The sequence below is a fragment of the Apis laboriosa genome, unplaced genomic scaffold (assembly GCF_014066325.1).
Source record: "Apis laboriosa isolate Shangri-la unplaced genomic scaffold, ASM1406632v1 scaffold64_cov150, whole genome shotgun sequence".
NCBI classification, from domain to species: domain Eukaryota; kingdom Metazoa; phylum Arthropoda; class Insecta; order Hymenoptera; family Apidae; genus Apis; species Apis laboriosa.
Window position 1 is genome coordinate 2,313,185 of NW_025224011.1, and position 12,653 is coordinate 2,325,837.

The following is a 12,653-nucleotide window of genomic DNA, read 5'->3' on the forward strand; positions in this document are numbered from 1 at the left end:
GACTATGAAAATTAAAAATTAAAAAAAAAATATCGAGAATAGAATTATTTTAGAAGAAACATATTATATACTCAATTAAAATTTTTTCACAATTGTTTTACTGGCTTCCAAATTCGAGAATATATACATATATAAAAAAATGTTTCGTGTTGAATGAAAATTTTGATGAAATAATAGATATCATTTCATCTTTTCTTTTAATTTTCAGTCATCATTATTACCCCTGTAGAATTTTCTTTTCACGTTGATTCATGAATTAAGGATAGGATGAATAACAAATAAAATCAAAGTCGTGGTAAATTTAAGAACAATGTATGTATATTTCTTCACAAGCCACGATATCATCTAACGCGTAAAATCGTTTCGTATCGATGATAAACGGTACGGTGGTCGGTATTGAATTCAGATTAACCCCCCGAGTCTCGTACAGCATCGGTATCTTAATTTAATAAAAGTAAGCCGTACAAATCGTACCGTAAATCGAATCGATGTCCCGTATTACGTGGACGCGGATACATCGCGTTTTTAACATTCGTACAAATTATAATATATTCATTTTATTTTATTTGTCGCACACATTTAACATTATTAATACCTGTGTTTACTCAGGGTAAGAACTTATTCTAAGTCGTGATCGATATACAGTTGGGCCACATTGTGGAATAATTCGTATTTTTCGTATCAACGTTGTTGCGAAAAAAATATAAAAGATTATTTACAAAAAAAAAAAAAAATTATCGAAACAAATTTTAACGGAACGAAAATGAAGTTTTTCAGTCCTCGATTGTGATTATTCAATTGTGGCCCTCCCTGTCGCTGGGAGGTCTGATGATCTTAATTTGCTTACAAATATCGAAAATACGTCTGCCGTAGTATAACAAAGTAACAAACACAATACACCTAAATTAATTAGTAATTATGAGATGCGCGACGATCTCGCTTTAACCCTTCGCTCCTCCTTTCGCGGATCTCTGAAATAGATATATACACGATTGACATTATTATATATCTGAAAATTCAACTTTGTCACTGAAAAATAAAAGTTATTTAATTCAATATTTATTACAAGAATTATAATTTATTATCATTATTATTATTATTATTATTATTTATTATTTAAATTATTTAATCTTCGTGTCAATATCTAGATATTCGTGTACTTTCAAATACGTATTTAAGATTAAACTTAATATAATTTTCAACAATTTTTCAAGATAACAGAAAAATTATAAATTTAAATGATATCGAAAATTTTTTGACATTGACGTAAGGGTTAATGAAGATATTGGTAATGGAATTTGAAAACGAGAATTCCTTGAATTATTTGAAAATGATATAAAAAAAAAAAAAAAATTCACAATGTTTTTCATGCTTTATAGAAAGTTTCAAGTAAAGGAGCTAAGTAACGGAAATTGGACTACTTACCGGAGCTTCCTTTCGACCTACGATCTTACACTTAGAGCGTCCTATCATACCGTATTCGTACAAGCACGAGCAATCTTTCTCAAATTCTACGTTGACGAGGCTATCTGCGATCCTCTTTGCTGCCACTTGAACGAATTGCTTCTTCTGATTCGACTTGGCGTCCAAGAAATTGTTAGAGCTGAACGCGGCACCGCCAGACTGCAATATGATCTCAGGTAAATAACGCTCGATTCACTCAACTCTTCCCTTTAACTTTGTTTCTAACTTTTGACGGGCTCAAAAAAAAAAAAAATCCCTAATAATAGATGAGGATCACTTGTTGAACACTTACGAAAACCGCGAAGTCAGCGCAGACGTCCTTGATCGCCGGTACGAGATTGCTCTTCATGTCGGTGCTTCCGGTGAGTGGCTTCTTCTTACTGTCAGCGAACGTGTACACGTTGTCTTGGTCGTAAGCGACGATATTTTTCTGAGGCTTGCCCGAGACGAGAAGCTCTTTCGGATACGACACGTGGTAATAGGTGAGTCCCAAATCACGATATATTTTAAGACCGAGTATAAGTCTAAGTTGCTGCAACTAGGAATTAGAAATGGATAATTTAAAATGTTAATTATAATTGCATTTAAACATATACAAAATATGAAAAATAGAGAAATATAAATATATGTGTCATTGTCTATTGACATTTTCAAATTAAGAGATTCATAGTATAAAATTTATTAATATATTATTCAAAATTATAGAAAATTTTTTCCTTGTCGTTTTTAAAAGAATATTCTACATGTCAAGTAATTTTATCTAAAAGAAAATATTTCTGTTTCTAATTCCTAAAAATCTAAATAAGAGTCTATCTAAAAATGATTGATCAAATCAAAATCGTCATTCAGATCTGAATTTCAATAAGAAAATCAATTATTCCAATTATTTCCAAGAATATATATATCTAACATTGATTAATGCATTCTCGAAATACATAGGCCAATCAGTCAGTAGATTATAGTAATGAATTGATTTTGGACAAATTATAGAGATAATTGCTTAATTACTCCTAATTCTGGTTAATTCTGACTGATTGCTATCCACAAAATTACTGATAATTACTGATTAATTACTGACTGTGTATATCTGACTGTGGAATGCCGAACTCTGTCTTCCCTATAAATTGCCATCGTGTAATAGTTACCTCCACAATTCAATCCTTGAAAGATTTTTAGGAATAATCGATTCTTTGAAACGAGGATATTATAGAAGGAAAATATTTAAAGGAAAATATTTAAAGGAAGGAAGAAAAATAAAAACTTACCGAAATAGGGAATGGACTCTTCTCGCAGGGGTTCGCGATCACTCCAACCACAGCTCTCGCCGCACCAGGTCTGAATGGATATCGAATAGCTGCCTCGTAAGCATCGGTCAATTTGAAAGTACCTAATTCGACATCCATTCTCTGGTGTAGATAATCAATTTTTTTTTCCGTGTTGCCATCTTTCGCTTCCTAGAAATCATTAATTTTTTTTAACGCGCAAAATATAACAACGATTTCCGCGAAATGTTTATAAATTATGCTAACGAGTGTAATTATCGAATAAATAAAAACCAGAATAGATTTATTGGCTGATTCATCATCACATTGTTGCAATATATATCATAAAAATAGATTAAAAGATCAGCATTCGATAAACTTTAACTTCATAATTTCAAATTCAAATCATAATATTGATCGACTGATAATATGCTAATAATAAATTCTTCGGTAAATAATGAGACGTTTTGAATAAAATTAGAAAAAAAAGAAAAAAAATCTGTTACACGTTTCATGTAACGAGGAAAAATATGATGAAAGATTTAATTTCTATGTATGGAAATTTAATTAAATTATGTATAGAAATCTCGTGCGAAACGACTTGTTTTCTTAACTAAACGAGAATATTAATGATGTCGGTGAATGATGGCGCGCAAAAACATTTCATCTCACGTCGAGTATCGGAAGTACAATGGAATTCCAGACAGATCGTTAATGTATTTCATTATACGTCAGTTCGGATTTATCATTGCTTTACGGAATATATATTTATACGAATGAAAGAATGATTCGAATTTCATTCAAGATTTTTCTAACATTATTAACGATAATATTTCATTCATCTACTTGATGACATAGAAACATTATTTCTTGTGAATTTTTAATTTCTTGTGAATTAAATTTCATTATGAGCTTCGCAAGCAATCTCGTGTTATTCTTTGCGTCGTGGAAAAAATTAATACACCGATGAATTTTTTTTAAAAAATAGTTTGTCACGAAATAATGTAAATGCATCATGGGTTTTCTATAAATTTAATTTCGAGAGAAGTTTTTTGAAAAATACCATATAATTTTTTTCTATAGAATTACCTGATAAGAAATTATTGGTTTTCCTTCCTCAAACTTCATATTTTTTACTTCACCATCGATGTTGGTGTCGCCATTTAATGTAAAATGTTGTGGCCATTTCATCATCTCGCTGTACCCGATTAATCCAATGTGCACGTCTCTGTGAAATCAATTTTTTTAAAAAATTGTAAATACGGAATCGATACGAGTCCGTATTCGAAAATTTTTGAAAGATATTTCCACTGTATTTATGATGTGATTAAAAATTTCTAAATATCTAATTTCGTTGATTCTTCTTCGTTGATTACAGCTACATATTTATTTTAAAGAAGAATAAAAGTTTTATTGAGAGGAAAATAATTACAGTTGATTAGAATTTCTTGGGATTTTCATTGGAAGAAAGAATGGAAGAATATAATGTACATAAATATAATAGAAGGGACTTACGTTACTCCTTGTTGTTTCAATTCCTCCCTAAGTTCAGACATTAAAGGCGTAATCATTTCCTTGTACACTTTATCGTTCGGTATCTGTTGTTCGATTACAAAAATAACATCAGCCTCTTTCTTCGGTACCTTTACGCTGAACGAGTCGCCCATGTCGATTTTGTTTCCGCCCACTTTGCAATTTGCTGAAAGTGGAAAATAATTGATTTTTTTCTTCGATCTTCATAGTGTTCACTTTATTATCTAAAAGCTAAAAATATTTTACATTTAAAAGAAATAAAACTTTCGATGCAGTTAATTAAATCTTATTCTATCATTATATCGTTCATCCGATATCAAAACTAAAATTTATTTAAAATTTATCATCTTTCCAATAAAGGATTTTAAAAGAAAAATTGAATTCTCTTCTCTCTTATTTCTTTCTTATTTCCTATATTTTCTTTATTATTCAAAATTTAGAATTTTATTTAATAGAAAATAAATGGGACCAAAATTGAATTCTATTCTATAAGAATATAATTTATAGAATTCGCCATATTTGCTTTATTATTCAAAATTCAGAATTTTATTTAGTAGAAAATAAATGGGATCAAAAGTAGAATAGCATTGAATTCTATTCAATAAAAATTATAGAATTAAACACGAGGAACGTACTGCAAGACGATGGTATATAGGTAGACATGACTCCTTGCGCATAGCAAGCATAATGATAAGCCATGGCTATTATGCAAGCTCCAGCCGGTGTGCCAGCGGCAATTGCATGATCGCAGGCATCGCGATATAGAGACGGTTTGACGATATTGAAGCAAGATCTGTAATTATTTCATCATCGTTATGTTATTCCAATGAAATTGTTTCTTCAGAACCTTTGAGAAAACAGGAATAATGTAATCAACGTAACGAAACAAAATAATAATTTTACGTACTTCAATGGTGAATTTTCGCCAGTGAAGTAATCGGTACAAACTGGGGTACGTTCATTGTGCTGCTCGACCGCTGTCGCGTCTGAACATTCACTCTTCAATTTGTACGCGTTTCCAAATTCTGTTCCACTTTCGGTGATCTAAGGAATATAAGAAAAAAATTGTTCGGTTCGTTTCTTCAATTAGATGAATTTTCATAATGAATGAATTTCATAATTCTTTACTAATTATTCTCACAAAAAATAATATACAATAACTCTAATCTAAGAAATTAAATAATAAAAGATAAGATTTTTAATTTGAATTAAAAATCATTTTCAGAAACTAAAATAAAATTTCGTCGTTTAGATTAGCACAGTAAAATATTTTATTCCAAAGTAAAAAAAAAAAAAAAAAGAAAAAAGTATATTTTCATCGGGAAGTTTCTGCAATCGGTCTGCATTCGGTCTCTAAATCTACCCTCGGAACCGTTGAAGGACCGTTACCCTTTAAAGATCGAACGATACTCGGTTCGGCACGTGAATACCTTGTTATCCACGAGCGCTTTGACTTCCACGAATTGCCAAGTTTCGTGTGCGAGGAAGGCATTAAAAAACTTGGCGACACGACAAATGCATACCTTTCCAGAGGGCAAAGTATAGTCGTCATACGGCTCGTTATTCGCGTCGCCCAGGATTCCACGCAGTTTGCCATGGTAGAAGCCGGAAACGTGGACAGCACAAATCATAGGTGCCTTGTTCGTGCATGTAACGCGAACACCGTAATCGGATTTGATATTGCCGTATGGTGGGAACAGATAAGCGTGCAAATTCTTCGTGTGCGCCGGGTAATCGGCCGGTTTGTTGTTCACTAGAATCTGAAAACGAGCGATTATGTCTAGGCATTATTCAATCCTTTGATGTATGTATTTAACATCGTAAGAAATTATTTCTTGAGAATATATTGTTAAGGATAGAACTGTGAGAATAAATTTGACAAATAAATTTCTCGTTGAGTTGAACATTAGGTTGGGAAGCAATTTTCGAGGGTTTAATCTTTATTTAATTTTAGTATTTTCTCGTTTCGAATTATTCCATAGAAATAACATTTTTGTAAATTATTCTCGAGAAAAGATGGAGAATGATCTTTTCCAGAATTTTATTTTCAAATTGCATTCGCAATCTTCTTCTTTGCAATTAGATGTTAATTATTATCTGTTCTAATAATCTGTTCTTATAATGAATATTTTTAGATCTTTTCTCGTTTTGCAATCGTGATTTGCAAAAAATTGTACATGAATGTGTTACATGAATGTTATCACTTACATTTCCGTTGTTCTTGATCGCGATGCTTTCCTTAGGCTCGGTGAGCGTGACACTGATAAGGATACCATTATTAAAGTTAGCCACGACAGAGAAATTGCCATCCTGCATATCTTGTGCAAGGATATAGGTGCAGGATCCAGCCATAGTTAGGTGACGTCCATCGAACGTGAAGAAATGTCCTCCGTCAGTAACGACACCCGACTTTCTGAACAATGGCGTCGGTCTGAAACGAAAATTTTTTAAACTTAAATATTTCTTAAAGGATAATTTAACGTAATATCGATTTTCAATCATTCAAATACATTAAATTACACCTATAAATCCGTGAATAAAAAATATTCTCGAAAAATATCGCTTTATAGGAAAATTTCTATATATTTCGATTTCGATTTCAAAAATTTATATTTATAATTCGGATCTACGTTATCTAAAATCTAAAATAAAAAAAAATTGTGCAAAATGCAAATCGAAGTTTTCAAACAACCTAATAATTATATAATTACGAGCGATCATAAGACAAAAGCAATTCCGTAATACATCCGTCATAATGTGTCGTAACAGCAGGAAATGCTATAAATAGCTTCTTTGAAAATCGTGTAAAGTTAAAATGGAGGTGCAATGTATTAGTTTGCATCTGTCATTCTAATTTAACCGGTTTTGTAACGCGTAACAATTGAACATGCCGATCCGTGCACACATATTTCTCAGAAATGTTTACCTGTAAGTGTAATACAGATCCCCAAGCGTTGGTAACTCTCTGTTACGCAAGAGGTTCCAAACGGAGAGCTTTAAGGCTGAGACGGTCGGCAACTTGGACAAAAGGCCGAGATCCGGGGTCTGAATCGAAATTAATCCCCAAACGTTCTCGAACGATGATTGTTTCTGCGCCAGAGCCACGATTGATTGAACCGCGGCCACCAAACTCGAGTAGATCTTCTTCAACTCGCTCATATCGTCGATCTGTCGATCGAAAAAAAAAAAAAAAAGAAACGTTTCTAGATTTATTCCATTTTATTTCGGGAGATCTTTCATTTTGATACATAGCATAGCGTGCGAAAGTTTTTGGCCTACTTCTCAACTTATTTAGTTAAATGGTAATCTTTTAGACGAATACACGCCATCGATGAAAAATTTTCCAAGACCTTTTACATTTCTGGTTCTGTAATGCGAATAATGCGAGTGACGAGATGATAATATAAAGGAGAATGTTATAAAAAAAAAAAGAAAACCAGTTGTAAAATAGTATCAAAATTGTAAAAAAGGAAATCTTCTCTTGAAAAGTGTTATTCATAAAAAGTGTTATTCATAAAAAAAAAATTTTATTATGCAAATTTAAAAGCATAAAGACTTGTCGCCAAGCTTATCCCCAAAAGCATTATTGCAATTAAAAATCTAAAAATCTTCGTAGAACGTACCTTCTCTCGTTTTAAGTGTTTGATAACATATTGGTAAGTGATATCGACAAATTGTCTTAATTCTTCGGTGGGCAGTATATTCTTTCCAAGTTTGCACAATTCTTCGAGCGAGTTTAAAATATTTTCCGGTATTTGGAAGTTCTTCAGCTCTTCCAACCTCTCCTTTATGGTTTCGTAAATCGGCAAAGCTTTCAATTGGTTAATAAGCAGAGAGCAGAACTCGTGGAGGTTGTGCTTGATCTGTTCCAATCCCTTGAATACGATCTTGGCGATGTCTTGGCTCATTCCGGAAAGAAAGTTCAACACGTCCTTTATTTCCTTTTGGTGGTCGTTTATCAAATTGAGAACCGCTTGAAGATACGTGTTGGCGAGTTTCATCATGGCATCGAGGATTTCCAACGCTTGGTGGAATATTTTATCGTACGATTCCTTTAATTTAGGGTACATCAAGTTGACGGCTTGCTTCACGTTGTTTATTAGGCTGTTCAGCGTTTCCTTCAACTTCTCCAAACCATGGGCGATTTGTTTCAATTCCGTGAGGATTTCGAAGAGGGTGCCGAAATACTTGCGCCTTGAAAAAGAATATATCATTTTTTTTTTTTTTTAAATTTCGTTTCAATCTCGTGAGAGAAAAACTTGTAGATGGGACAATTTTTCTAAACTCGAATTCTATTGTTGATCCTCGAGTAGTTGACTGTGATGGATGGATCATTGAAAAATGAATTATTACTTTTTTAAAGTAATTTTCTTTTATCTGGTATAGTATCAGATTTTAAAATTGAATATAAATAATAATAAATTGATAGTCTGAGAATCGATTATAACTTTTTTTCTCCCACGATTTTTATTTGTTATTATTTAAAAATTATTTTTGAATTTCGTTATATATTTGTTATATATTTTTTATATAGTACATAATATCGTAATGTTTTATGCAATAAAAATCTGGAATGTGTTAATAATATATATGATAAAATGTAGTACTGTATATACATACAGGATATCCTGGATTTTATCCGCCATTTGATGCCCACATACTCTATGAGTAAAAATAAGAAAAAAATGTCATATAATTTCAATTTATTATTATTTCGTATTTTTCTTTTTAATTTTTCTTTTTTCTTTTTTTATAAAATATTTATAAAATACTTATGCTTATATGACTTCCTTTTTCTTATTTTTAGTCGAACAATGATTGCTGACTATGTCGGGATATCTCGTATAAAATATTCCATCTAATCATCTAGATTATACCCTTAATTTATCTTATAATAATATTTCAGATCAGTCAAAAAATATTTTTACAACCAACATCGTAACAAAATTATCACAAGCGTATAAGATAATTAGATAGTTCATTTTACGAGATATATCTCGTGAAACGCATTATTATATAATTCCTCATAATTACAAATAAAAATTTCGAAACAATACTTACAAGGTAGCCTGAATTTCTTGGATAGTTTCATCAGCATTCATCTCTTCCTTCAACTTGTTCAACTCTTTTTCGTAATATTCTATAAGCGATTGGAAGCTCGGTTTTGCCTTTACCAGATGTTCCATAAAATCTGTACCTTCCGCTGACGCTTCGTCCAATACGTATCCGTAAACGTCTTTCACTCCCTTAATAAAGTCGAGATTTCTGTTCTTGATAACTTTCTGGAAAAATTTAAATCATACGTGTGGTAACTTCTATCGCATAATCTTGTTACTCGTTAACGATCAGTCCAGTTTGCTTACTCCAAATTCAGCTATATTGTCCCTATTATAATCAAAGTCGGGTTTTAGGAATTGTTTCTCGTCCAAATTGACCAAAGCGTGGAAAAGATTCTTCTTCGCCCCATCTTTGAACCAATCCGCGTGGATCTCCGCCAATTGACCAAGGACCACTTGACCATTGAGCACCGCTTTGTTTTTAGGATTGTCTGAAATCAATGAAGCATTTGAATGATATATTAAAAAAAATTAAGTGAAAATGACACGATGGAATTATAGAACATAGAGTTGATTATTTCGTTATTTATTTATTGACGACGGATAATTGTGGATAACGTTATAAATTAATTTCAATTGAAATGGAGGAATGTTATAACACGGTATAAGAATAATAATATGGACTCACTTTTAAGATAAGTTTCAAGTTTGAATCGATTGAAGTCATTCGCTTCGAAATTCAAAATCTGAGGTGTGCTGTCCAAAAGAGACAATTCCCTATTTACTTTTTGAGTGTCTTTTGTGATATCGAACTTCCAGTCATCCTTGATCAGTTGTTTGTCGGGTAAAGTGATCAATAAGGAGACGTGATTCAAATCTGCAGAGTAGAGGGCGCCCAGCGTCTTTGGTTTCTGTTTAACGTTGTTGTAGGTGAAGAAACTTCCGAATCCTATTTGCTTTTTCGATATTGCCAAATGAGATTTCAAGTCGAGTTTCAATTGTTGACCACGGCTGTTTACTTCCACCAAACTGGTCACGTTCTGCCCGTCAGGGATTTGTTGCCGCTGCACGTTTGCCACGATAGAGATTTTCTGAGATCTTTTGGCGAACACGTCGATGTCCAAATTGGCATCCAACAGCTTGTCACCTCCGTAGTGAAGATATCCTTTCATCAATATGTCCTGAAAAAAAAAAATGTTTTTTCAACGTTTTATTTCACGCACGATGACATAAACAGATCATTACACTTTCTATTTCGAAAAAACAAACCAATTCAACATTTTTCATTTTGTAATATAATCAATTTATTCGATTGTACCTTGTGCTGAGTTGGATACATGAATTTCGTTTCTCCACTAAGGGATAAGCTGTTCTTATCGACGTTTATGTCTCCAATGGCAGACAGACTGGTCTTTTCGGATGGTTTGTTCTTCTTGTCCAGATAAAGGGACATGTCCAATTTGTAGGCCGTGGTTTGTTTGGTCTTGAGCAGATCGTAGATCAGAATGAGAGCCACTTGGCGTGAGGGCAAAGTCAAGATGGTAGCTGTAATCAAATGTAATACGTTGATTCTAGTATCCTAGTATCCCCTATAATCGAGCATCATATTGGCATAAAAATGGAGGGAAGAAATTTCTCGTTTCACTTCGATGATCGTATGAATTATTTCAAGAATTATTTTCCATTCTCACCTGCTTCTTTGGGATGAATATAAGCTTGATAAGTGTATTCAGTCTTGTCTTTTGAGGAATGTAGGTAGAGGTTGGTCGTGTGATCGAATATCGGGTTTCTGAACTCTGTATTCGTCTTCAGACCAAATTCGACGGGTACGTTGAACTTTTTCAGATCGACTTCCACCGTCACCTGATGTTTCAATAGAGTTTTCTCTGAAAGGAAAACGAGGCCCCCATTGAAAATTACATTATAAAATTGCATCAATTGTTAAAAATTGAAAGTACTCACTTTCGACGTTGAGGATCGATTGAAGCTTGAACTGAGCGCAATCCTTGTTCTGCTCGCAGTAGCTGTTGAAGAGATGTAACTCCTTGTTAGAGAGTTTTAGTTCACCCACTATGGCGGATGGGCCGAGGTTGGCGTTCAAAACTATCGCAACACCCGCCTCACCGTCTTTTTCTTGAGTTAATCGTTGACGGGTGTATTTGAAGGATGAGCTTTTTGTATCGTCGCCAACTTTCAGATTTCCATTACCTTCCATCACGATCTTTCCATCCTCATCGCGATGCTTGTAGCTTGTGCTGGATATACGTATAATTTTAACGTAATATTATTGTAGAATGATTCTAAATAATTGTAAAAAATGATAATTCTAAAGATTTTTTTTTTTTATATTTTCTATTATATGATTTTATAAAAATAATTAATATTAAAATAATTCGATCATGTTTCTTACTTCGTAGCGAGTTTTTGTAAAGTTTCTATTCAGATTTATATATATATTTATTTTTAATAATTTTCGATTACTTCACTGCATGCGTTTTTAATATAAGATAATACCTTCCAGTTACAATATTCTTGCCATCGCTGGTGACAGTGATGGAGATGCTCTTTCCATTCTTAGCTGTTGGTTGGTTGGCTATTTCAGCATGGATATTACGGTGTTTGACCTTATCGCTGTCAAAGTTCGCTTTGATCACGAAATTATCGACACTTTCGAGATTCACGTGAGCGTCAGCCTTTGCAAATCCTTTAGGTGTGTCCACTTTCCATTCACCTGCAATATAAGAGTATAACGATATAAAGAAATTGGATAATATTTAAATCAATCTTATGTTACATTATGTTTTTTGATGTATGAATTACCTTTGTATTCTTTGTCGTTGAGTTTTTGGAATTTGGAAAGGATTTCAGTGTTCCCTGTTGGGCATATAGTCGTCACATGGAACAGATTGTTGGATTCCAAGTATTGGATTTCACTAGCCAGGGAGTGTTTGGTACCGTCGACATCGATTTTGCTGTCGATTGTCAACTTGTTCTCGTCTTTAAATCTCTGTAGAATAAAACGAAATAAGAAATCAATTCAGAGAGATTCTATTCGGATTTTATCCGAATTTTAGCTCTCAATCTTTTCATAAATGGTGAGAGAAAGACCAAAATTTTTCTTAAGAGACCCCCCCAAAAAATTTGTTTCAAGAAAACTAATCTTCTTCTATATTATTTAATTATAAAAAAAAGAAAAGGATGTCAATATTCTCATTGATTTTTGAGAGAAATATTACTTTAATTAATCTATTCTATGGTTACTTAAAAAACTTAATATCGAAAAGAACATTTCTAATATTGTGACAAAAATTTCATATGAATCTTTATGACGAATTAT

The 12,653-nt window shown here is 32.6% G+C and overlaps 1 protein-coding gene across 1 annotated transcript in view; it reads right to left on the minus strand.

The window, feature by feature from the left end:
- Positions 1-296: 296 nt before the first annotated feature.
- LOC122718571 (apolipophorins) overlaps positions 297-12,653 on the minus strand; it is a 36,900-nt gene continuing 24,543 nt past the window's right edge. The window contains exons 7-26 of the mRNA XM_043943709.1: positions 12,137-12,323; positions 11,831-12,047; positions 11,279-11,571; positions 11,008-11,202; positions 10,635-10,861; positions 10,005-10,497; positions 9,623-9,807; positions 9,321-9,541; positions 7,883-8,453; positions 7,186-7,427; positions 6,468-6,690; positions 5,783-6,019; positions 5,167-5,303; positions 4,895-5,052; positions 4,242-4,425; positions 3,816-3,954; positions 2,730-2,918; positions 1,757-2,002; positions 1,426-1,623; positions 297-971 (exon numbers count right to left, since the gene is read on the minus strand). Coding sequence (XP_043799644.1) covers positions 942-971; positions 1,426-1,623; positions 1,757-2,002; positions 2,730-2,918; positions 3,816-3,954; positions 4,242-4,425; positions 4,895-5,052; positions 5,167-5,303; positions 5,783-6,019; positions 6,468-6,690; positions 7,186-7,427; positions 7,883-8,453; positions 9,321-9,541; positions 9,623-9,807; positions 10,005-10,497; positions 10,635-10,861; positions 11,008-11,202; positions 11,279-11,571; positions 11,831-12,047; positions 12,137-12,323 — 4,572 coding nt within the window. The 3' untranslated portion in view covers positions 297-941. The remainder of the gene's footprint in view (positions 972-1,425; positions 1,624-1,756; positions 2,003-2,729; positions 2,919-3,815; positions 3,955-4,241; positions 4,426-4,894; positions 5,053-5,166; positions 5,304-5,782; positions 6,020-6,467; positions 6,691-7,185; positions 7,428-7,882; positions 8,454-9,320; positions 9,542-9,622; positions 9,808-10,004; positions 10,498-10,634; positions 10,862-11,007; positions 11,203-11,278; positions 11,572-11,830; positions 12,048-12,136; positions 12,324-12,653) is intronic.